Source organism: Elephantulus edwardii, unplaced genomic scaffold (genome assembly GCF_000299155.1).
Source record: "Elephantulus edwardii isolate Elephantulus edwardi_28Jun2011 unplaced genomic scaffold, EleEdw1.0 scaffold00022, whole genome shotgun sequence".
Lineage (NCBI taxonomy): Eukaryota > Metazoa > Chordata > Mammalia > Macroscelidea > Macroscelididae > Elephantulus > Elephantulus edwardii.
In genome coordinates, this window is record NW_006399772.1 from 11,451,179 (window position 1) to 11,479,058 (window position 27,880).

A 27,880-nucleotide genomic window follows, 5' to 3' on the forward strand; every position below is an offset into this window, starting at 1 on the left:
CCGATCAGAGCCAACTATGGGTCTAATCTGACTTTATGGTACACAACAATAACAACAACATATATATGATAAATCTTGTTTGGAAAGCAAGTCCAACTTTAAAATTTCATGGTTCTGGAATGAGATACATAGGGCAATTTGCTTGATTACAATCATGATTTCTTTTCAGTTCAGAGGATAATATGCAACAATAGAAGGTAATTATCATCTTTCTTTATTACCTGGATATTTACCACCCTTGTTTCTTCTGATGAAGCAAACAATCAGCAAAATTAAGATGAGCAGAGCAACAGCACACATGAGACCAATGAACCAGCCCTGGGTTGCAATATCCACCTGCCGGCTTGCCATTGCTGGAAAACAGAGATACAGTGTCAGTGACACCGGGTCAAACCTGAGACGAGAACTGTTGCAGTGCCTTGCAATAAAACACCACCTCAGCCTGAGTCTTTTATCAGCTTAATCATCTTTACATTCAATCTCAGATTGAAATCTGGCAATTATCAATCAGTAGCTATAGAAATACCTTGAAAGTTTATCATTCATTAAAAAATCAGGCTTTTAAAAGAGAAATCAGGATGCTAATGACATAAAATGTTAAATCCTGCTAATACTGGTGTTCATAGTTGTGTGTTACATAAGTTAACGATGTGCTCTCAATGTAAATGCATTCTCAAACCAACTAAAAATTATATAGTTCACAAATTATACATTCTTAAGCATAATGATAAGAATATAACACTGAATTAGAACAGAAAAAAATGTATACATAGAATGGAGTATTCTTCCTTCAAAGGAACCACTTTTGGAAGCTAAAATATCACTGCAATAATGCCACTTTTAAAGATATTTTGAAAATTCTCTGACCAAAAAGGAAACTAGCCATGTAAGAGGAATAGGCTTATTGTTCCATAAAACACTTCAGTTTGCACCCAAATACTACTTATGTTTGTTTTGCAAATAATCTGTTAGCCATTTCCTTCTAAATTGTGATTTTTGTGCAAGTTTACAGAGATTGGCTTCCACTTGATTCTTGTGGCATATATCTTTCTCCCTTTGCTTCTGCAAACATTTAAAATATGTTGGATTCTGGATGACTTTTGGAAATTTCTGAAATATCAGGTCCGCTGTCAAAGAATAAATCTTTGTTACTGCTTAGTGTATGTTCAAAGATTTTTTAAAACGATCAGTGGACCATGCCTGGAATAAGTGACAGATCCAAGGGGAAAAGACTCATTCACATGTATACATTTTGTTGTTTTCATCTACTTTAATCAAATAAACGTGAAGACCCTTATTCAACCAGTCACAGTATGCAAATCTCCCAAGAAAACCACAGAACCATTAGCATTTCTGGTATCATTCTACTGTATCACTCAAAGGGAAATGGGGAAAAGTGCAGCATCAACTGGATATGCAAACATGCCTATGGAGATTTATTTTTATAAATTGGGAGTAATCCTTTCTTAGAAGGTTTTTATTTACTTCTCTTCTGATGCTAATTGACTCAAGGAAACAGGTCTTTTTTTTCACTTTGCAGGCATGTTTGTATCAGCATGTTTGTATCGCATTTTTAATTTGACTGGATTTTCTTCTGAATATGTTTAACACGGTTGTATAAGGCTTATGTGGCCTCTGGATGGAGGATATAAGCATGGCGGCACGTATCCCAGGGTCTGCTGTATGCAGCAAGAAGACTTCATTGCCTCCTTTTTCTCTACATCGTGTAAGAGAAGAAGGAAATGCTTGAAATGACATGTGGAAAGGAATGTGAGCAATGCATGTAGGTTTTTTAAAAAAGAAATTAAATGACAAGTGAAATTACAGGCTAGGGGATACAAATCCAATACTGAGCATCTGTTCCCAACAGACTCTCACACCTCCAGTTGGTGTTTCTTGTGTGTGTGGACTGAGTGGTAGGGATCTTTCCCAGGAGTAAGTGAAGCATAGGGCTTCCAAATACATACCCTCATGATCATGACGATGAAGACAATGATAATCACACTGGCAGCTCACATCCGTGAACTCTTGCTCTATGCTAGGCACAGGACTGGGGCCACAATCTCATTTAACCTTCACAACAATTATTTGAGGCAGGCATTAGGAATCAAACCAGGAGGTATAAACTCAGAAGGGGAGAGAAACTTGCACAAGAGGAGGGGTTTGACCTGTGTCTGCTTAACTGCAGAAAAAAATGCTCCTGTCCATTTCGCTCTAATGCTAACGTGCATTCCTGAAAACACGTCTAGACAATGAGCTCGCACAAGTCTGGACAAAAGAATAAAATTTTATTTTATTATTTTTGTGTACGTGTACCGTCAAATCAGATCTGACTGGTACAGGAGGAGATTGTCCCTCCTTCCCCGGCACAGCATGGATTTGAACCGTTTGCCTCTGGGATTGTAGTTGCAGCTCCTTGCCACTAGGCCACCAGAGCTCCCCTAAAAATAAAATTTTTAAGGACTTTGCTTTCTTAGGAAGGTAAAAGCACCTTAAAAACTCATCATGCACTCTTTGCTCATGTATTCTTGCCACTTCCTACTGGGTCTTCTGTGCTTTTCCCTACAAGCTTCAGTCATTAACTAGTGAAAATTTACTGAGCCTCTGATTGAAACAAAAGAGACCTGGCTTTAAGTGTGCTTATTATTGCCAACAGTATCAGGCCTCACAGTTTTTATGTAATCAAACACAACTGGCAAGTACAAATGCAATAAAATAACAGAGAGCTTGCACAGACATTATCCAGCAAAGATACAACGATAAATTGTTGCCTCCATAGCGAAAGGAAAGTTTCCCATTTTTCACTATCACAGTTGAATAGAACAGAATAGAATAGAATAGAATAGAATAGAATAGAATAGAATAGAATAGAATAGAATAGAATACCATATCTAAAGTTAGGCAAGCCAAATATAGAAAATGAGTGCATAAATGTGTGTATACACACAAGGACTAGAAGTAGATAGAAAACAAAATTTGTGTAAATGAAAAGAACAACTTCAACTGACTTTCTATCTATATAAGAGGGTAACTCAGGACCAGAATGAACTTGTTGTTGTGTACTGCAGAGTCAGAACCAACCCATATCTGACCCTCAATCTAATCTTCAGAGGCAGTAAATCACCAGGATACTGCCTGGTTTTCTTCCAGCTGGTGGATTGAAACCCTGTGCCTTTGGGATTGCAACACAGCTTTTTACCACTAGGTCATCAGAGCTCCTTAGAAGGACCTTAAGCAGCTTTGCACTTTCAAAGGAAACACTACAATGAATTTAAATGTTTTAAGCAGGTATACACACAAATTCAAGTCATGAGCACTATCATGGAACATACACTCACACAGAGGGTCGGAGAGAGGAGAGAGAAGAAAGAGCGAGAATGAAGCTTTCGAGGCTTTTCTTCTTTGAATCCAGATTTCAGTGTGTGAGAATTAAAATGGGGCATGTTGCACTGCTAATCAAAATGCTTCATTTCCTCCTTGGTTCAAATCCAAGAGCTATTTCTGCAGAGAAAAATGAGCAGACTCTTCCCATAAAAGTTTACCGTTTTAGAGTCTGATGGAGGGTCACTACGAGGTGAAATCAACTTGAGGACAGTCAGGTGAGATTTTTTAGAACACAGTGAAAGATACTTTCACTTTCTCTCAAAACTTCTTAATATGCTTACGTTCATGTATTTCTTAGTGAGGATCTCGGGTGGTGCAATGGATAACGTGCTCAGCTGCTGAACAAAAGTTGACAGGTTTGAACCCACCAGCAGCCCTTGGGGATAAAAAGGTGCCAGATTCCTGAAAAGATTTACAGCAGTGGCAGCCTTACTCAGCAATCCCACTCTGTACTCTAGGGTCACTATTCACTGGAATCTACTCAAACAGTTGGGTTTATTACTTGATTAGCAGAAGAAGACCCTCAACCAGGTGGCTTGACAGGGTGACTGCTGCAATGGGCTCTTGTGTGTCAGGAACTGTGAGGATGGCACAGGATAGAACAGGGTTCAGATCTTTTGTTCATAGGGTCGCTAGGAGTTGCAGTCAACTTGATGGCACCTAAAAACAACACAGTTCATAAAGCGACCAACCAAACATAAAGACCGTGACAACGGTGACTTTGTAGAAGTTAGTTTTCTATGATGTAATTGTTGGTTGCAGACTTTGTTTTGATCCCAGCTCTGCAAATCTAGAAGCCCTTAGGTGGTACAAGTCAGGAAGCTGAGCTGCAGTCCTGAAGGCACATGGTTCAAGGCCACTAGGTTGTTACACATGAGAAGGATGGGCAATCTCCTCTCATGAGATTAACTGATTATGAAAACCCACTGGAGGGTCAGCTATGGGTCAGTTCCCACTCGATGGTACACAACAACTATAATTAGCAAGGATGGTGAAATTTCATCTCACATACTTTGGGCATGTTGTTAGGAGGACCCATCCTTGGAAAAGGACTTCATGCTTGGAAAAGAGGAGGGCCGATGAAGGAGGGGATGACCCTCAAAGAGATGGATTGGCGTAGTGACTTTAACAGTGAGCTCATAGGTCCAGCCAGGTTCATATCTATTGTTCATAGGGCTACTATGAGTTGTAGTCAATTCAATAGCACTTAACAACAACAACTTAACTGAAAGGCTGGCAGTTCAAAACCATCAAGCAGCGTTGCTGCAGAAAGACCTGGTGATCTCTGTCTGTACGATTATAGTCACTGAAAGCCCAATGGAGTGAAGTCCGACTCTGAGACTCATAGTGTTGCCATGACTCAGAATCCACTTGATGGCAACTGCCTACCACATTTCATCCGGTTGACCTGGGCAGGTGCCCCACCATTCTGAGAGAGGTCACATGTGGTGTAAGCAGGAGAAATAGCAGCACCTACTTCAGAGGATTGTTGTAAGGATTGAATGAGAAAGGTCATGAGAGGCATTCAGCTGGTACAGAGAGAGCCCTCTAAGTGTTAGCATGATTACTACCGTAGCATCTCAGCCATATAAAGACAAGAAAGCTACTGGAGCTGCCAAGGTTTCTAAAAGAAAAGTTATCAATAATAACAAACAAAAACCTTGTCATAATAGCCATAACCAATTAGGTGTTCCCCTTCTAGGTTTAATGCAGAACTATGTACGTAAATGAATATGGAAAAACACAAGGAACAGGATATCAGGAAAGACAGTTTCTTTTCCTTAAAACATTATGGCTTTAGCAATCATTTTAAACAAGCCATTTAATAAGTTGTTGAAGTGTATATTTTATTTTTTAAAAAAACACTTTTAATTGTATATTTTCTAAATGATGAGAAATTAAAACTCATAATGCTTGGGAAAGGAAAGACGTGACACATGCATTTTGTCTGTGGGATCTATAGGATATGCAAGAATGAATGAACTGACTGGACGAAGCAGGTGTAAGAATTACAAAATGAAAGGCACCACACAACCCTTGTAACATTTCAATAAGAAGAGATTGTTTTCAGTCTTGGGAATAAATATAAATATTCTATATTTTTACAAGAACATTTTTCTCTATTTCAGGTTCTTAGGTTTTGTCTATTTGGATAATGACCAAATCACTAAAATATATACAAACAGTCAAATTTAGTGAGATAAAAGCAATATATGAATTGCACCATTTCCCATTCCAAATTAATTTATAGTCCAAACAAATGTAGGTTTTGCTGGATTACAATATACTTTAAAATTTAAAAGTTGTGTCTTTCTCAGCAATATTTCAGCTTTAAACATATTTTTAAAGATCCATTCTAACTCTGGGCCAAGTTTATTCATGATGAAGGTTATAAAAACAGAGCTAGCTAAATAATACGAATTAAAATATTTTTATCTGCTTTGGGCAAGAATAAAAGCAGACAATGACTTGCCAATTTTCTAGTTCATTTGATATTCAAAGCCAAAGATGATTACAAACCACCACACCCAACCCCCAGAACCCCACAGCAAGGCATTCACGGCCTACACCGCAACACAGCTCAACTATCCCCGTCCCAGACAGGAGCGCCTGATGGCTTCCACATCCGAGGGTGAGCCAGGACTGTGCGGTGCGTGCCTCACCTGGGCCTGTCTCAAACACATCCTCTGCACTCACAAAACCAGAGGCCCCCTCAGCACCAACTCGAACTTTGTATGCTGTTCCTGGCATTAGACCCTTTAACCCAAAGAAGCTCCGAGAACCATTTACAATTTCTTTCCTCCAATCTTCTTTGCCTACGGAAATTTTGCAAAAAACAACAATTTGAATATTTTAACGGGTGGGAAGTCACTTCATGGCTTCAAGAAAGAAAAAAAAGTTCTCTATAAGTTAAAAAATCATAAAAACCTAGAACACTCAGGCTTTTAATTCTTGTTTATTACAAAGTTAGTTGTGTGAATCAATTAAAATTAAAATATCTTCAAAGACAGTAAACTGGCTATCCAGATTGCTCCCACTGTATTAAATACTTACTTTTAATACAAAGGAAGCTGTTGGGCTTCCTCCCACCCCCATCTGCACGTTGCTTTACAGAAATGCTTGGTTTCTGTCAGATGCTTATTTAAAAGACCATTATGCATTAAATAGCTCAGATAAACTATGGGAAAATAGTTTTCTAAGACATAGAGGAAGAGCCCTTTGGTAATGTAAAAGCCTTCTTTAGTAGATTCACCCTTTCCCAAGTAATGTTCTTCCTAAAGAGGCACTTATTTATAAAAGTATTTCTTTGCCTGCTAAATGTCTTTACATAAAAGTTAGACTGTGTTCAAGATTTTGTCACAGGTATTCACTCTCCACCCATCCCATTGTATGCAGGCCACTCTGCATTAGGGAGAGAGTGCTGGCTTTTCATGAACTGCAGAAAATGAAAGCTTGCCCGTCATCCCCTGGTATATGTGGCCAGCATGTACGTAGAGGACTGGACTTGTGAATACGGCAAACCTTGAAATCTACTTTATGTTTTCTTAGAGTGTTAAGTTTTTGCAATTTTTACTTATATTTCACTGGATATTTTGAACCAAATATACTTTAAAGTCAGCTGTTTAATTGCTGCTACTTCAAGGTCAAATTTGAACAAACTTTTTTTCTTTTTTTAGGGAGCTCTGATAGCCTTGTGGCAAGAAGCTGTGCTGCAATCACTATGGCATGCTGTTCGAGGCCACCAGCTGCTCTGCGGGAGAAGGATGGGTAATCTCCACCCGTGCAATTAACTGCCTCTGAAAACCTACTCGAGGGTCAGCTACGGGTTGGTTCCATCTCTACAGTATACAACAACAACAGCAACAACAACAACAACAGCACTTATATTAATAATTATTCATTAACATTATTTTATACATGTAGGAATTTTAGAAACAGTTTTTAGGTACAAAGGCAACATGCCAGTTGAACCAATTCTCTCCATTCTTCTCTGTAACATGAAAGAAAGACTTTCATAGTTATGTTTAAAAGACATAGTCTGGTATTTCACTGTAATTTCATTTTAGATAAATCTGATTTATTTAATTGGGTCTAGCCCTTTTCAGGATGATTCACAGAAAATCCTTAAAAATTATTCTTCATCTCTCCAAATGTATTCCCCAAATAAAAAAAAAAGTTGGGTAATGAAATGATAGCTTACTGCCTGCCACACCATATTCAATATAAATGTTCACATGCTCTGGTCCCTCATATTCCCAACTGATAGTGGCAGAGGTCTCAGCAGCAGCAGCAGTAAGGTTCCTGATCCTGGGCTTTAACACTCGAACTAAATATACAACAGAAAAATAAAACAAACAAACAATCAAATTGCAGCACCATGCACACACATATAAGTTTACATAGTCTCAAATTTTGCAGGAGAAATGGAAATTGGAATTTACTGCTGAAATTTAGAGTTCAGCCAATACGTAACTTGCATTTCAGACCTCAGTTTTTCATTAAGTTAGAAAAGAATGGATAATCAGAAATAATGACATATACTATCATAATGTATGAGTTTATGGGTTTCAACCGCATGAACAGCATAAACTGTCATTCAGTAGAGCCCCAGACAACATCACAGTCTTTGCTCACTGCTATACAACAAGACGGTAATTACTCAACAATGCTGGGGACAGAAGACACAAGAGTGTTAGAGATGGCAAAGTTAATCAGTGTGGCTAGTTTGTCAACTCAGTGGGGTTTTTTTAAAAGAAATCAGTTGTCCTGAGAATTTGAAGAGCATTCCTTTCAACAGTGGCTTTGATCAGTTTCAAGTCACATTTTCATTGAGAAGCTGACTCTGGGGAGTTCTTAGACTCCAGTTGGAGAATTCTTGTGTTAGAAAATGTTGGATGGCTAGGAAACACTAGAAGAGAAGTTGCAAAACAAACTGCCAAATTTGCTTTAATAGAAGACAAGAAAGATGAAATAAAAGAAATAACTATTTTACTCATTAAATCCAGGAGGAGACATCTTACCTGTTGACTGTTGCACATCTTGTTCTGAAAAATAATAGTGCAACCTACACAACTCCTTAAAGCACCAAAATATGGATATCACTATCTTATTTTACCTGCTTTTACTGAGTAAAGATAGCATTTTAATTAATAAAAAATGTTAGTGGAGTGTCTGACGCTGACAGCACATTCTATCAACTCTACTTCAACTGTCTAAATAAAAAACCCAACATTTATAGATATATTCATTTGGGTAGTTGAAATAAACGATAAGGCCAATTTATTATTATGGGAGTGGGGGTGGGGATATTAGGAGAGTAAATAAAAAACTGTCAGTAAGTTTACATAGATTCTAAAATTAAATTGTGAAGCATGCCAAATAATCTAGAAGTTAAAGATCACGACTGAAACAAAGCAAGTAAAATAGCCTTTCTTAGAATAAAAAAAAGTACACTAAAGAAGTTGAAATAATGTATTTCATTTAACAGCACCTATGTACAGTGTGCCACTTTTTGCTAAGAATAGAGGAACTGCAGAAAGCAAAATTGATTCTAAACCCTGTGAACCTAACTCACTTCAATTTTCTGAATATCTCCTATAAAGGCACAATGATAAAAATATGGTCAATCAATAGCAACAGTAACTCTGTACATGTATACAGAACATCACTCTAAAGAACTCAGTCAAAGCACTGATTTTCTTAAAAAAAAAATTAGGAATTATAGAACTGGAGAAATTAGATGTGGCGCAATCTGGTAAGATATTCAAGGCAGAACCAGAGTGAAATACTTCCAACAAAAGAGGAGATAATTTATAAAAGACACTCAGAGAAGTTATCCCAATTTCCCAAGATGATAGTGTTTGGACATTTTATTATCATAAAGAATTCTAATTCTCCTGCCTTCTATCGTTTAATTTCCAAAAATACATCTAAGAAATAATCCATCATGACCAAGTGGGATTCATAACAGGCACGCAAGGATGGTTCAATATAAGAAAAACAATTAAGTAATTCATCATATTCACAAAGCAAAGAACAAGAACCACATGATCCTATCAATTGATGCAGAAAAGGCCTTTGACAAAATCCAACACCCTTTCCTGATGAAAACACTCAACAAAATAGGACTAGAGGGGAATTTCTTCAATATAGTAAAAAGTATTTATGAAAACCCGAGAGCTAACATTATTCTCAATGGAGAGAGGTTAAAGGCATTCCCTTTAAGAACAGGAACTAGGCAAGGATGCCCATTATCTCCTCTCTTATTCAATATTGTATTGAAAGTCTTAGCGGTAGCAATAAGACAAGAGAAAGACATTTATTCACATTCTCAATCACTGAGCAAATATTTATTGAGTACTCTATGGTAGCAGATAAACTTGTACTGATAACTGAAAGGTCAGTGGCTTGAGTCTACCAGCTGCTCCACAGTAAAAAGATAGCCAGTCTCTCCCTGTAAACATTTACAGCCCCTCGCCCAGTGGAGCATAGCTATGAGTCAGAATCAAACACCTGGTATTATGTTGGGTTTGTTTTTTTTTTTTAGATACTCTACAAATGAGCTTTGGTGATACTGTTTCTATGAACTACGCACAGAACCTACACAGAGCTGATCCTCCAGCAGTTTTCAGAGGCTGTAAATCTCATGGGAGGAGATCTTTCTTCCATGGAGCAGCTTGTGGATTTGAACTGCATACCTTTCTATCAGCACTGCAGTTCCTTACAACTAAGCCCCCAGAGCTCATTTCTGGTGAAGTAGTTTGTAATATATGGTGCTAACCAAAAGATTAGTAGCTGGAATTCACCAGCTGCTCCACCTGAGAAAGATGGGCAGTCTTTCCCATAAATACAGCCTTGGAAAGTTGCTATGATCCAGAACTGACTTAGCGACAGTGGGCTGTGCTCTCTAGGGGTTGACAGACCTGGTAGTTTAAGATTGCTAGGAATAGGTACTCCATAGTAGTTAACCAAAGGCCATCTCTCATCTGGGCTTCCCAGCATTTTGGCTCCACTGTGAGCCCTCCTCTGTGCTCGGGCAGCAGGGAAATAGTTACATTTTAGGCTCCTAAATTATAAATATAACCCTTTTACTTCCCTGCTTGCATCGTGAAAGGCTTTTTGTTCTGCCCACGGGTACACTCAAATTCATTAGTTAGGCGTTCATGGATGGCTATGAAGGGCTATTCACAGTTGGTTCTTTCCACACCTTCAGTTACTTCGGGTTGTTCTACCTGGCTGATGCATGTCACCCAAACTTTCCTAGGGTCTCAACATCCCTGCCTTTGTTTCTGCCCTTTTGCCAGAAACTGACATCCTTATATATGCACCAAAATTTCTGTCTGTTCATTTTCTTGGCCTATTTAGTAAAACAAATGCTTGACTCCATTGTCTCACAGAACTTTGTCCAAGGAACTATATTAGCATGTACTGGTCTTTTCTGTCAGATTTGAATCAGGGCACAAGTTTGATGCATTTTATGTGTTAGACAAATATTTGGTCTGAAATGGATTTGATCTTTCTAGGTAATCTGCCCCTCTCGCCATTCTTCTCCATCATTTGTCCTCTCTCAGCCTAAATAATTCCTTAACTTTCCTTCTGACCTTATTGGTAACAGGATCAATAACTTTGGATCTCTGATCATGTCACCAGCTCTTCAATGACTTTCTCTCTTCAGTCCAACTGGCTGAGAACAGCAGCTGCTAATTAGGTCAAGAATCTGTGTTCAGTTTCGGTCTAGCCACTTAGCTTCTCTCCATTCTTTCTGTACTGCTGGGTACTATCAAGTCCAGTATGACTCATAGTGACCCTATGAAGAGACCTGAATCCTGTGCCTTCCTCACCATTTCTGAGATGGCTGAGCCCATTTGTACAGTCATTGTGTCAATCTATCTGGTTGGAGGGGCTTGCTTGTTCTGTGGCAGTCCATGGGACAAACAGGACTCTTCTCCAACATCACAACTCAAAGACATAGATTCTTCCTCATTCTTCCCTGTTTCCCCTGAAGCTCCACCTTAACTCATCATCTCACAAATTCTAATGGTTGGTGCCAAGAACAAAAGAGTACCATGCTATGGGACATAGTCCAAATCCATTATCTGCATGTTACAGATATCTTCACAGGTCTTCTGGGAATTTCTCTTGAATCTTAGACCTGAAACTACTTAAAGTGAAAGATAAATTGAGCAAATACCCACAAATGACTACAATTTTTACACAAATATGAAGAGAGTTAACCAAATAAGTGAGTGAATGAAATTATTCCCGGTATCTCAAGAGCATCTCCATATTCATTTTAAATACATTGAGGAGAAGGATAAGAAAAGGACTAGAATAGCATCCCAAAGTTAATGAAATGATCCTAACTTCTGCTACCTGGTTTAAATAATCATATTGTAATTGCATATCTGGAAATTTGGGTTTCACTAACATGTCTTAAAACCTGTGAAAATAATTTTTGAAGTAAACTCAAATGCATGTTTTCCTCGCTTTGGTCAAAAAGGCATTAAACTAATTGGTAACTTATATTTCTACAAATAAGGATATTACACATTTTTTCAATAATTAATCTCTAATTTATTCTTTCTTTTTAAATTAAAATTAAAAAATATACACATGAAGAGAGCAAAATTTATAAGAACTGAAAATTTTTCTCCCTCCTGTCTCAGAGAATATCTAAACTAAACTGTGAATGGAAAAGAGAAATAAAGAAGAAGATCCAATGCATTCTTAGACTGGAAAAGAAAACATTCTTCAAGAAGGAAAATCCAGGCCAGCAAATCATTCTTGAGCAGTTTAAAATCTTACCAGAGTAGAAAGTAATTATGTGTAATCAATGCTTAATTACTGCTGCATTATTAAAAGAAATAATTAGAAAATTAAGCCAGATTCAGCTTTTTGGAAGTTGCATTGCCAAATCAAAGTTCGACTCTACCAGCTGCTCTCTGGGAGTCCTCCCCTCCCATGAAATTGATTTACCGTCTTTGAAACCCTGTTGGAGGATCAGCCATGAATTGGTTCCAGCGAATGGTGCATAACAACACCTCATATCCATAGAGGGCTTAGTGAACGTTTACGCTCATTTTAAAAATTTCTTGTCTTTGTAATCATAAGGAGCCCTGGTGCTTGACTGCTAACCGAGAGGTCAGTAGTTTGACCTTCCCAGGCTCTTCATGAAAAAAGATATGGTTGATTGATACAGTAACTGGGGCAGTGGGGTGGGGGTGGGGGTAGGTGTATTGAGTCAGTGAGACTGGCTCAGGACAGGGCAGGCTTCAGAGCTGCTGTACATAGGGTTGCTATGAGTCACAGGCAACTCAATGGTACATAACAATAAAAACAACAACAACCAAAAATAAGGCTGATAACAACCCCATCTCCCAAGTGGAATGCACTTCTTCAAAGATAAAAAAGTCAATGAGAAGCACAAGCTCTCTCCTCGGTCTACTGCAGTCCAAGGACCTCATTAGCTGCTGTAAGCAGTCTCAGTGACCTGTTGACTGAGGTAGAGAAAAGCCAGGGCTTCCACTGCAATCTTCCAGTTAAAAGTGACAACGGGAACTCAGGAGAAAACTACTGTAAACCAACTAATGGATAGCTAATTATAAGTGAAGAATTACACACAGAAGGCAGCGGCTTACTTCTTTCTCCAATTGCAACTTGGTCTTTGCATAATTTATGATAAAGTTTCCTGACAATGGCTACAGTTTTTATAATCTCTCCTAAACCTATTCCATTTGCATTTTATACTTTTCCAAGGCTCCAACTATAAACAAATATATAAACATATCTGTTTAGATATAGACTAAATGTGGTTTCTAGGAGATAGAAGTTCCTAAGATTTTAGTAATTTAGGACAAGGTACTCAATTATAATTTTCTTCTTTGTCTCCCTCCAATTCCTGCTGTATTCTTTTAGTCTTTCAAAGTCCAAGAGTCCCTCTGAGCACAGAACAGGCAGTTCCTTGATTATGAAGAAATTATGTTCATAAATTTGCCATAACATCAACTTTGTACATTTGTTGAAATAGGTATAGCTCATCCCTAACACTAGTTAATAAAATGTTTCTCTTCTTGTTAGGTGGCATTGAGTCAACTACAACTCATAGACACTTTGAATGACAAGACCAGACCTTGCGCCATCCTGTGCCGTTCTCATGACCTGGACCAGATTCAAGCCCATTGCTGCAGTCCCTGTGTCAACCTGTCCCTTTAAGTGACTTCCTCTCTTTCACTGATCACCTACTTTCCCCAGCATGTCCAGCTCAGGATATCTTGTACCTTCCTCTGCATGAAAATCATTAAAGAAATACTTCCAGATACCTGAAAACATCCTTACTATAATAACTTGGTAATAATGATGATAATGCTTTAATGCATGCCTTAAAGTAGTATATGTTTGTTATTACAAATTTCAAATGACATGTGCTTTGGGTTTTTACTGTAATAGCCTTTGTGTGGGTGGGCTCATAACTCTGGGTAGTGTGCAGGGTGTATACTCGTAATCTGGGAAATGCTTTATCCCACGTGAAAGTAGTAATCTGCGGTGGGCTCATCCCGTTCCCTGAGAACTAACAGCCAAGGGTCAGAAATTGTGGGTGCTCTAGGATTGGCACAGGTGGAAGACATATTAGAATTTATCGAAGCACAATTCTCCCCCCAAATCTTCCTCACTCAGAGAGCTGTGAGAAATAAGGGCAAAGCAACCAACTGCGAGTCAACAGCTATTACCCAGTGTTCCTCTAGAAGGAGACTTGAGTCGTTTGGTGAACACAGGATGGAATAACACAGTAGACAACAGCATGCAGGCTGATGGGAACACTCGCTCCTTGGGCATCCAGGTAGAAGAGTTTTCATTGCAGGGTATTGCTAATCTCAAATTGCCAATGGACAGTGTAGTGTAATGGCAACTGGCGTGTGTTATGTTTATGAGAGTGCAGCAAATTCAGATTCAATTGGGAAGTTCAGTTGATCTGCCTTCTCACAAGTAGTAGATATCATGGAAGAAACTAGGTGGTGGGGATTGGTTGCTAATTTAAAGGTTGTTGGTTTAAGACCACGTCAGAAGAAAATATTGGTATTCTACTTCAGAAAAATCAGCCCCTGGAAACCCTGGAGAACACAGTTCTCTTCTGATGCAAGAAGTGACTGTCAGGAGCCACAACTGATTCTACAGCCACTGGTCACGTGTGGCGTGTCTATAAAGCAGTTCTGTGACAAATTTACAGTTGTGGTCCTGTCTGACCCAGCTGCTATCATATAATTCAAAGCTAAGAATGGCATTTGCACCAGGAACAACTTGAGAAAAAATTTTTTGGAGGATTCATTGTGTAGCTTTCTATGAGTAAAAGACACTAGAATGAATTTTAAAACCCAAACCTGCTAAAATTTCATTTCTTAAAAAAGAAAAAAAGGATCTTTTGTTTGGTATCTCAAAGAACATTTAATTTTCCTTTCTCTCTTTTCTTTACCCATGCTGCACTTCCCCATGTTTGACATTGCAAATCTCACACATGGATAAAATCATGCACGTGAGTTCTTTACCTTTGCCTGCACCTGCATCGGGTGGGTGATTATCAGCTTTAACGAAGGGAAACAGAAACAGGACACTATATAGTTAGATGTCACACACCCGGGAGCACGCGTGCCCTAGAACGACATTTATTAACATGCGAAAGCATGCAAGGAGGAGGAGGTCTACCACGAAGGTCCAGGGGCGAAAGAGACCCTGTGCCAAACCACCTCATCATCAAATCTATGCATCGCTTAAATGGATTACTCATGCTTGAATATTATCCTACAAGGCTCAGAATACTTCAAATGACTTTTTAGGGGAAGAAGAAACATCCATTTTTTTTATGCCATGGAAGAGAATCTAAGGCATAATCAACCAGGAATATCTCTAAGACGGAGATTTGTGGGAACATAAAATCTTTTGTATGTTTTAATAGTTTCATGAAAATGGAAAATTTTCAACATGATTTTTAAAAGTATGATATGAATTCGTTTTTTTTAGATACTTTAGTGGGCTCATTTTCTTTCTCTGTACCAAATACAAACACCAAAATATAAATTCCTTGCTTAAACGCAAAACAAACAAACTACTTACTTAGTGATTGATCCAATTTGGTTTCTAGGAAATCTAAATCAATAAATGAACTAGCAAATTATTTTCCAGTAAATCAGGACTAGAACTAAAGTGATTTATATTTAAGTATATATATGTGTCCTATGTATGTGCCATGTGAGTGTGTTTGTTTCTGTACACACATATATAAAGAATTTTAAAATCCTACCCTGAAAAAATGTCTTTGAGCTTTGAAGTAAAATGTGGCAAAATTTAATTTCCCATCCCAATATTTTAATGTAAACTTAAAGGTTTCACTGGGGCTTGAAAAAAAATATCAAAGTTACTTCAAATAGGAATTAAATAATTGAATAATATATGAGAATGAAAATTCACAAATAACTATCTGTCCTGATTGGGTAAGAGGCACCATCTATGTCTGGAAGGAAAGAGGAAGCTTATCCTAAGGTGTCTGCTTGCTGATACTTATAATCATGAATTTTATACATACCCATCTTACCTTCATCCACTGTTGTTATTGCTTCCTCTGTTATCTGACTTCCTGATCCTGCCGATGTTTGTGCATAGAAATAAAACTTGTAGCGAGTGCTGACATTTAAATTTTTTAAAGTCCAGCGTGTCTTGTTGGCAGGAATTTTTACATCTATAAGTGGACCTAATTCATGTGTGTTGTTAACTGTCAGTAAGAAATAACAAACAAGTAATAGCCACAATTAATTGTGAGAGGAATATTATTACAGATCCTTGTGTCACTTAATCTTGTAATTCTAGTTACCCTTTGCAAGATATAACTAAGTGATAATACACTATGGTCCCTATAATGTGGCAAAACAAAGGAAAAGCTCACATGATAGGAGAAAGTCATAGTTAAGCCATAACAGCACTTCTCATTTCTGTGCCTTTTGCAGATAGAGTTAAGTATTGTTAAATAACCTCAAACTTTTTTTTCTTTAGAAAGACACTTTGAGCCCTTATGGCATAACATGATAAAAGTTAGGTTGATCCTTGGCAACTTGAACCCTCCTGCTCTGAGGAAAGATGAGATAGTTTCTTCCTGTAAACCCAATGTAGGACCGGCGTGAGTCGGAATAGCTGGCGGACAGTTTTGTGGAGGGGGGCATTTCTTACCTCTGGATTTTCAGGTGGTGGAGTTGTGTATAGTTAATAAACCCTCATCTCTTTTTATTTTTTGCAACCCTGTAGCCTAGTAACTTCTACGATTTGCATTTTCTAGTTACAGATACTGTCTTCCCAAACCAATGATTAAAAATCCTCAAACTCATTACCACTGACTTGAATCTGACTCATAACTGACCCTCCAGTGGGTTTTCAGAGCCTTCAATTGCATGGGAGGAGATTTCCCCTATTTCTCCTGCTGTGTAGCTGGTGGTTTTGAACCACCAGAAAGGCATCACCTTTGGGTTAGCTGGTCAGCTCCCTCTGCCACCAACAAAATACTAAACTAAAACCCCCTTCATTGCCATTGAATTGAAACCGACTCATAACTGACCCTCCTGTGGATTTTTAAAGACTGTAAATCACACAGGAGGAAACGACCTATATCTCTCTCTCAAAGCAGCTGGTGGATTCGAGGCATCTGTCTTTTGGTTGGTAGCACGTCTTACTCCGTTGGTCACCAATAACCCCCCTTAAGCTCTGTACTCCACCTTCAAATGTCTCCATTACTTGGCAGGTTGTTTAATATTTAATAACAGAGTATCCACGAATTTTCTTTCAAAAACAAAATGTAAAGCTCCTCTTATTACTAATTCCAAAAATAATATATGTATATATTCTATAAATACAAAACAAAAACAAACACAGGTTTTTAAGATACTAGATTTGGTGGGTTTTTTTTTCTTTTTTTTTAAAATTAATTCTATTTCCCTTTTCTCTCCCTGCCACGAACTTACTTGGCTGGTATTTCAAGGTGTACTCAGTCAAAATGCCATTTGGGTGGTTTGGTGGGTCCCATTCTAAGGTGAGCGAGTCCAGCGTGGGATTAATGATCTTCAGAGAGGACGGGGCACTGGGGACTGGAAATGGAAACACACATCAGCACGAAGGTTTGTGACTGCCCCATAATATATTAAAATAACGCATTTCACCACATCCACAGAACCAAAGACTTTTGATTCCCCATAATTCATTCTTAATTCTGATCAGCTGAAAAAAAAACAAACCAACAAACAAACCATTTAGTACAGACCTGTGACATACACCCACTCAGTCGATCTCTTTCTATTCCTTCTTCTCCAAATATAGATGATTTTTCATATGGCTCCAAACCAGTGGTTTTTAAAATACTTATTTGCTCCTAACTGATGTTCATAAAAGCTAATAATCACTATGCGAAACAATTCCAACCAAACTTTTGAGTAGAAGTAACTCGATTCAGGGCACATGACCTGCAGGGCGTTGGGCTCAGAATACATGACCTGCTTGGCCTTGGGTTCGGGCCAGGTGCTGGAGCACAGTTGTTCGGCTGACAGCTGTCCAGGAGCCAGTGGCGGTGGCCGAAAGCCCCAGAGCTGGCGCGCTTCTGGTCCTGGGGGTGTCGGAGAGGCCTCGGGCTCCCCACAGTAAGGCCTGGCACCTCTCCAGAGGAACCATGCCTAGTCTTGGTTTATTTACTTCCTCATGAGGATGATGGATGATGGCAGCTCTCTCATAGGGACCTCCCTACCCAACCATCATATTCCCTAGACCCACTGACAGCACCGTTTACTCTGGCCAGAAACCACAGTCAACTTGAATTTCTCCTTGTTCTCACTGCCACTATCTCGCGGGACTCACTAAATCCTGTCAATTCAAGGTGCAAAGGTTAAGCACGTGGCCGGTGGTGCAAATCCACCCAGGGACTCCATGGAAGACAGGGATGATGATCCACTTCCGTAATGATTACAGACAAGACTGCTCTGGGGGACAGTTCTATCGGGTCACGTAGGGTCATCAGAGTACCAAAAAAGTAACAGTCTTACTCCTAGTCATACCCTCATCTCCCCATATTCCCTGTCACTGCCTCACTTCAAGCCTCACTGGCCTTTCCCTGGTCTAGAAAAGTGCCTATTATACTATAAATGCAAACCAACTCAACTCCCAGCTGTCAGATCAGTTCCAACTCACAGTGACCCTGTAAATCATTACAGGAGGAAACTGCCCATCTTTCTCCCTTTGAGCCACTTGGGGGATCCCGTGCGCGAGAGATACACCAACACTTGATAAAGGCTCCGCCACGAGAGCTCCCTGGTATACCACAGACATTCACTGTTCTGTGGAATTTCGTGGAACTCTTCTCAGCTTTTCCAACTCCACCAGTGGCTTTAAAATTTTGGGGGTGAGAAACCCTTTGGAGACTGTGCGGACAGCCACTGACTGTCTCCGGAAAAATGCTCACATTTTGCACACAATTTGAGGGGTTTCACATAGCTTCTGAAATCCATTCATTGTCCTCTGAAGATATTTGCTGTTGCCTGGTGCTGTCAAGTGGACTTGGAATCATAGCAACTTTGTGCCCAACAGAACGAGACCCTGCCTGACGCTGTGTCACCCTCCCAACACTGCGCTTGTGCCCACGGATGCAGTCTCTCTGCCAATTCTTCTCACCAAACGTCTTCCTTTATGGACTCTCTACTTTTCTAAGAATGAGGGAGCCCTGTTGTTAGGTGATCATAGAAGAGCCTCTGGCCCTCCAGGCATTCGTCTACAGCACTCAAGGCCATTGAGGATACGGGTCCTCCCCAGCTGACCTTCCTCGCTTTCTGTACTATTTCCAGCCACAAGATTTGCAGCTCCTTGACCAAGCTGTTTTATAATTCCCTGTCTTCGTGCATACTACATACTTCCTCTCTTCTTTGTCTTTTAATATCCTGAGACAATTTCCTCAAACCACCTAAAAGGACCTATGTGGGGTCTTAACCAGTGACAACCTCTAGCAGAAGGGGTCTTGACTTTCTAAGGAGGTGAGGAGATCAAGGAAAAGAAGTTGCTGTAATGGGTTGAAAGCTGGGGCCCAGAATATCTCTCCGAGGCTGTGGGCAACTTCCAACACCATGAGCACATGAACTACGATGAGTCAGGGCAGGATGCATCTGTGACATTCACCCATCAAAAAGATCTAAGGCAAATGTCACACAATCTGGACTATTCTCATGGCTGGGCTCGTGCAAAATTCTAACCAAATAGAGCCCACCTGGGCACCTTTTCAAGTTCTTATCTTTTTATACTAGGAACCCTGATAGTACAGTGGTTAAATGTTTGGCTGTTGTCCCAGAGGTTGGTGGTTCAAACTTACCTAGTGCTTCTGTGGAAAAGAGACAAGGTAATTTGTTCTTATAAAGATTATATCTTAGAAAACTCCTCTGAGGCAGTTTTACTCTGTCACAGTCAGAACTGACTTGATGAAACTTAATAAATGTTTTCATTCTGTGACACCCTTTACTGCCAACTCAGGCTGCCTATTCTTTTGTATACAAACTTCTCCTCTTCAACTTTGGATGCTTGATCCTACCCTCTAATCTGTTCAACTTCAGATCATATACCAAAAAGTCCTCTGAGAAGGGAGTTGTAGAAGTGAATTATGCCTTACAGAAAGAATTTCTCAAGCATTTTTCTGATGTTGTTAGATTTAGTTCATACACTTCTTGGGTGAGGAAACAGAGGCTTAGAGGGTGTGTAACATGTTCAAGATCAGTAAGTTAATGACCCAAATAAGTCTATTAGAGGAGGTTGCTGGCAATATGGCTGCATGTAGAGAAAAAAAATAAGTCAAGAGTTATATATCCCACGGGCCTCACATGAACTGACATTTGGCCATCCTTGTGTGTGCTATTTTTATCTACTGGAAAATCACCTTGGTTTTCCAAACTCTCTGCTGTGCAAAGCTCTGCCAGGCTGTGCCATATGTTTTTGAGATCTCAGATAATGTCCATCCCCTACCTCCTTCTGGAGTATTGAAGACACTGTCGGGGCTGGCTGGGCCCTCCCCTTTCCCATTGACCACTCGCACATTCAGTGTGTAGTGGCTGAAGGGCTCCAGTCCTGGCAACATGCCGTGGGTCTTGCTGCCCTGGAAAGTGAGGATCTTTTTCTCAAGGTGACGCCTGCTCCTTGTAGGTGCGCTCTGTGTCTTCCAGTAGTAAATCTGAAACATCACAAATAAACAGGTCTTGTTCAATAAATCAAAAGAATTCCCCATGCTGACTGAAATGAAAGTTTAGCTTTCACCTTAGAAAGTTCTCTTGGTACATTATAGAAGAAAATTATCAGAATAACTAGTAAGTACTGTTTCTGAGGCAAGAGAGCTGAGAAACTCACAGATAATGAGAGAAAATGAGGAGGGGAATAAGTGAAATAAATAGAACAGCGTGAGGCCCATACAATTATTTCTAGAACATGAGATGAATGGATTACAATGGAAGAAGTTAAGGGTTTTTAACTTGTATTAGATATTCTAAAAATAAAAATATAATATTTAAGTAGATTTCCGCAGTTAATACAACATCATATACATTATCTCACTTAACAACCACCAAACCGAACCAAACCTGTTGTCAGGTTGATTTCACCATAATCACAGTGAGGTCATATTATTACTATTCCTATGGTATGAATGGGGCTCTGCTGGAAAGAAGCTGTGCTGCAATCCTAAAGATATGTGCTATGAATCTACCAGCTGCTCTACAGGAGAAAGATGGCCAATGTCCTCCTATTTTCTGCCAGTTTTCTACGTCTAAAAACCCACTGGAAGGTGAGCTATGAGCCGGTCACAACTTGATAGCACACAAAAAACCAACACAGCATGGTGTGGCTGAGATTGTGGACCATTGAACGATTTGTCAGAGATAAGCAATCATCAAGGACTCTCCACTTCAAGTCAAGAGGCTTCTCCACTAGGACCAACTAGAATCACTTAACTGAAATTGTTATTCTTATTAAATGGTAGGGATAATTTCTAGAGATATGAACTAATTAACTTTACTTACAAATCCAGAAGGATTGTTTACTAGGTCCTTCTAACATGAGTCCTAGAAATTTTTTTAAAAATTTTATTTTTTTATTATTTTTGTGTGTGTACCATCAAATCGGGTCCGACTGGTACAGGAGGAGATTGTCCCTCCTTCTCCAGCAGAGCAGCTGGTAGATTTGAACCATGCGCCTCTGGGATTGCAGCGCAGCTTCCTGCCACTAGGCCACCAGAGCTCCCTGAGTCCTGGAAATTTAAAGGCATTCTAAAGAAAAGTCAACATAGACACATAGAATTTGGTAATATTAAGCTAACAAAGTTGAACATAATATAGTATAAAAATTGACCTCTAGAGGTCAGGGATAGCAAACCAAAGTAGTAACTTTTTTGAGCGTGTGCGTGGGTGGGATAGGGGAGGAGGTGTGTGTAAAATTATTTTTCTACTAATCCAAAGTCTTCATGACTCAGTCACTTGTGTTTCTAAGAGCAAGATGATCCAGTCTGGATTATATGACTTTAATATATAATCTTATTGTACTGGGAGCAATGGTGGTCTAGTGGCAGGAAGCTGTGCTGCAAACCAGAAAGCATGCAGTTCAAATCCACCAGCTGCTCCATGGAAGAAGGGTGGGCACTCTCCTCCTATGTGATTAACTGCCTCTGAAAGCCCATCAGAGAGGCAGCTATGGGTTGGTTCCAACTCGATGATATACAACAACAATAACAATGTATAGTCTGAGTTCTTTTTAAAAAGTCCAGACTATTTCTAGGATCATTCTATACATTCAACAAATGTGGCTGACTTTGCTTTACAGTGAAGGACATTTTGTTAGATTTCAGGCTTTAGAAATTACTTCTCTCCATTTGGAGCCCATGCTAATTTTTGAGTTGGCAGAATGTTGGACCATCTGTAGGGAAAATGGAGAAAGATCTATTTTTCTGACACTGGATGCAGGAAGATTTTGATTCCACAGTAGTTGGGGTGCTTAGCCAGGGCCTGCCTGAGGCTATGAAATGAATGAACTGCCCAGATCTCCCCCAGCCTTATGCTGTGTGTTGTGCTGATGCTGTTAGTGAGGGAAGAACACAGGCCGTCACTTCACTTACCCGGTAGCCTTGAAGGTGTCCACGGATGCTTTTCGGAGGTACTGGGTCCCAGTGCACCTCGGCTAAAGTACTGTTCACCACATTCACACGCACGTTGCCAGGAGCTACCATTGGCACTACAGAAAGGATGGGCAGGGGCAGAAGTATCAATGGTACTTGGAATTGAACATAAAAAATGTCTCTGTCTAATGATTTCAGCTTGAGGCATGTTCTAACCTTATTCATAAGATTCTCAAGTATTATGAACAGATTTCTTTTACGCAATCACTGGACTTTGTGAGGGCAATGTTGTTTTTTTTTTAAAACTGTCACTTTAAATTCTCTGACCCCCCCCCCTTTTTACCATCAGGCTGTTCAAATTCAGAGAAGTTTAGCAAAGTTATGGCCACCTCCTGCCCTCACACCCTCACTCACTTGCACTCTTTGCCCTCAAGCTAGCGTGTGCTCACAGCTGACTTTCCAGTGGGTTTCTGATGCTATACATTCATGGGAAGAGATTGCCCTTCTTTCTCCCAAGGAACTGATGGTGGATTTGAACCACCAGAAAGGCTCAGCTTTTGGGTTTTCAGCCCCACTCCCCATGGACTAGGTCTTGGCATGCTCCTTTGTAAATGAGTTTTTCTGGAGACAAACTGGTTTGTCACAGGTATGTAAAAGAAGCTGCATCAAACACTTACAATCTTCTCCGGAATGTCCCTTGACCACAGCTGGCTCCGGGGCAAATCCCACCTCATTCAGGGCCTGCACTTTGATTAGGTACGGGACAAAAGTCGGGGTGCCCGAGACGATGTATTTGGATACGTTGGCTACTACCACTGATGTCCAGTCATCATCGCCATCTTTCTGGCGCCAGCTGACTTTGTACTGAAGGCCTGGCCCGTTAGAGTCAAAGCCACTCAAAGGCTACAAGAAAAGTCACACAAAGAAAGTTTTACAAACAGATGGACTAACGAAGAGTCCAGTTATATCACTGCCGGGAGGATACCCCAAGGAAACAGCACTGAGATGCAAACAGATTCGTATGCTGACAGTCATAGCAGCATTATCCACAATAGCAAGAAAATAGAAACAGCTCAAATGTCCATCAACAAACGATCGGATTGAGAAACTATGCTACACACACATGATGGAATACTATGCAGCACTCGGGAACAATGATTTTGAAAAATACTATATAACGTGAGAGAGGCTAGAGAGCATTATGCTGAGTGCACTAACTCAGGCACATAAAAAGAAATACTGTAAAAGACTATTGTTATAAAAAATGAAAGATAAATAGTAAGAGGTATATGGATATACAAAGAGGGAAGGGGAGGGAAATAAAGATTTCCCAGAGTTTAGTGTGTGGAAGGAGGGGGTGAAAAAAAATCAGTGCATGGGAATAAAACACAATTTAAAACCCCAACAAACAGATGGACTCCACACAGCCTTTCACTGGTTCAATTCCCAGATGTAAAGAAGCGCACTGAAATACTAAAACACGAAGTATTTTTAACTTTATCCAAAGATCTTTCACCTTTTTACATTGTGTAAAAGACTCAAAGCTTGTTTGAGACAATTTCAATGTTCGCAAATTACATAAAGCAGTAAATACCACAAAAGCTTCTCAAACTTCGACTCTACGGCCAAGGGCGGGCTATTTGCAATATTTCTATGTATAATTCTGTTTGTGTGATAATATATAACATTGCCTATTTCACCTGGCCACTGAATCTTGTGAACTATTTATCCCTTTACTTAAAAAAATAAAACAAAACAGGGACAGAGGGTTGGCTTGTTTGTGTGTGTACATGTGTATAAACATACATGTTGTTATTATGTACTTTTGAGTTAACTGGTTTATAACTGACCACCCAGTAGGTTTTCAGAGGCAGTAAATCACATGGGAGGAGACTGCCCATTCTTCTCCCACAGAGCACACAGTGGACTTGAATTACTTTGTTTCTGGGCTAGCAGCACAACTCCTTTTTCATTCGGGCATCAGAGCTGTCTTTCTCTCTCTCTCTACACACACACACACACACACACACACACACGACACAGGAGTTGTTATTTACTGGTAAGTCAGAACCAACCCATAGCTGACCCTTGAGTGGGTTTTCAAAGGTTGTAAATTGCATGGAAGGAGATAGCCCAACTTTCTTTGGCAGAGAAGCTGGTGCATTGAAACCACAACACCCAATGTGTTGGCAGCACATTTCTTTACCACTAAATCATCCGAGATCCATATATATATATATCTATATCCATATCCATAAACACATACACATACACATATACACACACATATATACATACATATATACATATATATATATGTTTGTACTTCTATGTGTATATGGATATATAAAGTTACTTAAATAAGTAAGTTTATGTTCAAAATCCAGAAAACACAAATAATAAAATAAAAGCAAATGAACTACTGAGAACTGTATGATGATGATGTTGTTGTTGTTAGGTACCATCGAGTTGAGTACAACTCATAGTGACAGACCTAAACCCACTATTGCAGTCACTGTGTCAATCCATCCCTTCAAAGATCTTCTTCTCTTTTGCCAACTCTTTATCTTTCCAAGTATGATATCTTTTTCCAGAGAATATCCTCTCCTAGAAATGTGCCCAAAATATGTGAGACACAAAGTTTTGCCTTCCTTGTCTCCAAGGAACACTCTGCCCTGTCCTTTTTTAAGACATATCTGTTGGCTTTTTGACAGTCCATGAGATGTTCAGTGCTTTTCTCCAGCACCACAGTGATGTTAGTTAGCATTTGTTAAACATATACACATACCAGGCACTGTTCTAGCTGTATTACATATATTATGTCCTTTAATTCTCTGAGGTTGGTTCTGTTTTGGATTCCAGCATATAAACATAGAACAGAAATGTTAAAACCATTTGCTTAGGGCCCTACAAGCAAGAAACAGAGCTGAGGATGACAATTAAGCATTTTGTTTCTGGAGACCAAGCTTTTAACCACCACACAAAACTGCCTCTTAAATATGTTAAGGTATATAACAAAATAATAAAGACATATTACCTTCCAGGTAATCACCAAATTATCAGGTTCTGATCCTAGTCCTTCCACATTCGTGGGGTTTTTGTCTGGTTCTAGAAGTCAAGCAGTCACATTTTGGTTTTATTTTTCTTTTCAAGTAGTGGGACACTTTCCCTTCTCATTAATTTCACACAAAGCCGGCCTTACCTGCTGCTTTGGTCAGATACTGTTCTGAAGCCTCACTAGGCGGGCTGCTCCCAATGTTGTTCACAGCCACCACTCGGAAGGAGTAGTTCACGTGAGGAGACAGCTTCAGCTGGGCCGTGGTCTGGATTCCAGGCACTTCAGTCAGGTGGTGCCATAGTCCGGCTTCATGCATTGAATCTTCATATTCAATGATGAATTCTGGCCCAAACATATAAAGACTCAGAACAGTGACTTCATCACTCAAGGAGCTGTATGCTAGGAAAATCTACTAGGACAATCTACCAAGAGGAGCCAAACATGAATGGTTGTTCTTACAAGAAAGAAAAAGACATCAGACTATTCTGATTTCAGCATTTGATCACTATCCCCAACACACAGGAACAACCACTAATATCTGGTATTCTTTTGCTATTATACTGTCTCTAGTTACTTAACACTATTTTAAATTGATCTATATATACTTGGGAACATTGTCATTCTGCTAGCAATCTATTTTGGAATTTTGGTGGTTCTAAGTATCTGGCTCTTGTGTGTTAATTACCAACAAGATCTTGTTAATTTTCATTTAATGTTTACACGAGTAACCTGTCTCAAATGGGGGGGAAATTGTGATGTGCCATATTTTATCAGGCAGAAATGAAGCCTTCGTCAGTGGTCTGTAAAGATCCTTTCTTTCAAAATCCCCATACCATTGCTGTTGAGTCAAATTTGACTCATAGTGACTCTGTAGCACAGAGAGTAGAACTGCTCCCTAGGGTTCCCAAGATCAATACGGACTCTCGGAACCACAGGAGCACAGAGCGGAGCCATCTGCCCAGAGCAGGGGATGCGGAGCAAAGAGGTGTTCACACAAGTGGTTTGTGCACTTCACGCTGAGTTTTGATGGACGAGTTACACAAATGAGGGGGTAGGAGAATGAATGTCTCGGGCAGAGGACAAAGACAGGCAAAGTTTCAGAGACACGAAAATCAAATGTGGGGAACAACGAACTACATGTATTATAAGAAGACTTATTAATTTTTTAAAAGCCCTTCTATTATTTTTTTTATTAATTTCAATGAATATTTACAAATATTTTGAATTTTCATTCATTCACTGTTGCACTTTTCTCCCCGCTCACCCCACCCTCACCCCCAGTTCACTCTTCTTGAAAAGCAAAAGAAAAACCTCTTTCATTAGTATACAATCCCCCCACAACCCCCCACCCCAACCCCGAGTATAGTCCACTCTGCAACCCTCATTCCAAACTCTTATGAAAATCATAATGCCTAAAAGATATATCTTTTAAACTGTTCTCTCCCTCATCGGCTTTAACACAGTATGCATAATTTATCCAGGTTTTCTTACTCTTACCCCCACCCTGATGTCAGCCTCATTCTACAACAGTGGCACCATACAGTATTTGTCCTTTTGTGACTGAGATATTTCACTCAGCATAATGTCCTCCAGGGTTACCCATTTTGAATAATATTACATGAGTTCCTTGTTTTTCAATGCAGCATCATATTCCATTGTGTGAATATACCACAACTTCTCTATCCACTCGTTTGTTGATGGGCATTTGGGTTGTTTCCAACTCCCAGCCCTTCTATTCTTAATGTTTGTATTTCCATGCCTTTTAACAAAATAGATTCCAAAGAAATTAAGGAGTTAACTATTAAAAGAAGATACCCTAAATTTCCTCAATGTAGTGAAAAGTATAAATGCAAAACCAAGAGCCAATATCATTCTCAATGGAGAAAGACAAAATCATTTTCCTTGTGAAGAGGAACCAGACAAGGATGTCCACTGTCACCACTTCTATTCAATATTGTATTAGAAGTGCTTGCGGGGCAGCGGTGCCAGAAGTACTCGGGGAGGGCCTTGCAGTCGGACCGGCTGCTGAGATGAACGCTTCAGTTGGGCAGTCTCTGCATATCACGGGGAGATAGACGCTGCTGCCTTTGATTGGCCTTGACCCTCACAGCTCTAAAAAGAAACAGGATCTTGATAAACTCTATGAGCTGAAGTCCAAAGCACGGCAGATTATGAACCAGTTTGGCCCCTCAGCCCTAATCAACCTCTCCAATTTCTCATCTATAAAACCGGAACCAGCCAGCACCCCTCCACAAGGCTCCATGGCCAATAGCACTACTGTG

General features: G+C 39.7%; 1 protein-coding gene across 3 annotated transcripts in view; it reads right to left on the minus strand.

Annotated features, from left to right (window-relative positions):
* The window catches only part of NRCAM (neuronal cell adhesion molecule), a 103,333-nt gene that overhangs the window by 13,794 nt on the left and 61,659 nt on the right, over positions 1-27,880 (minus strand). The window contains exons 18-28 of one of the 3 annotated variants that reach the window (XM_006882639.1): positions 25,743-25,940; positions 25,578-25,648; positions 23,218-23,443; positions 22,541-22,656; positions 20,407-20,611; positions 17,382-17,504; positions 15,968-16,144; positions 14,925-14,960; positions 7,586-7,711; positions 6,048-6,200; positions 222-353 (exon numbers count right to left, since the gene is read on the minus strand). In XM_006882639.1, the coding sequence (XP_006882701.1) occupies positions 222-353; positions 6,048-6,200; positions 7,586-7,711; positions 14,925-14,960; positions 15,968-16,144; positions 17,382-17,504; positions 20,407-20,611; positions 22,541-22,656; positions 23,218-23,443; positions 25,578-25,648; positions 25,743-25,940 (1,563 nt within the window). Of the gene's footprint in view, positions 1-221; positions 354-6,047; positions 6,201-7,585; positions 7,712-14,924; positions 14,961-15,958; positions 16,145-17,381; positions 17,505-20,406; positions 20,612-22,540; positions 22,657-23,217; positions 23,444-25,577; positions 25,649-25,742; positions 25,941-27,880 lie in introns of all 3 variants that reach the window. The other 2 variants (XM_006882637.1, XM_006882638.1) reach the window with 2 other exon arrangements.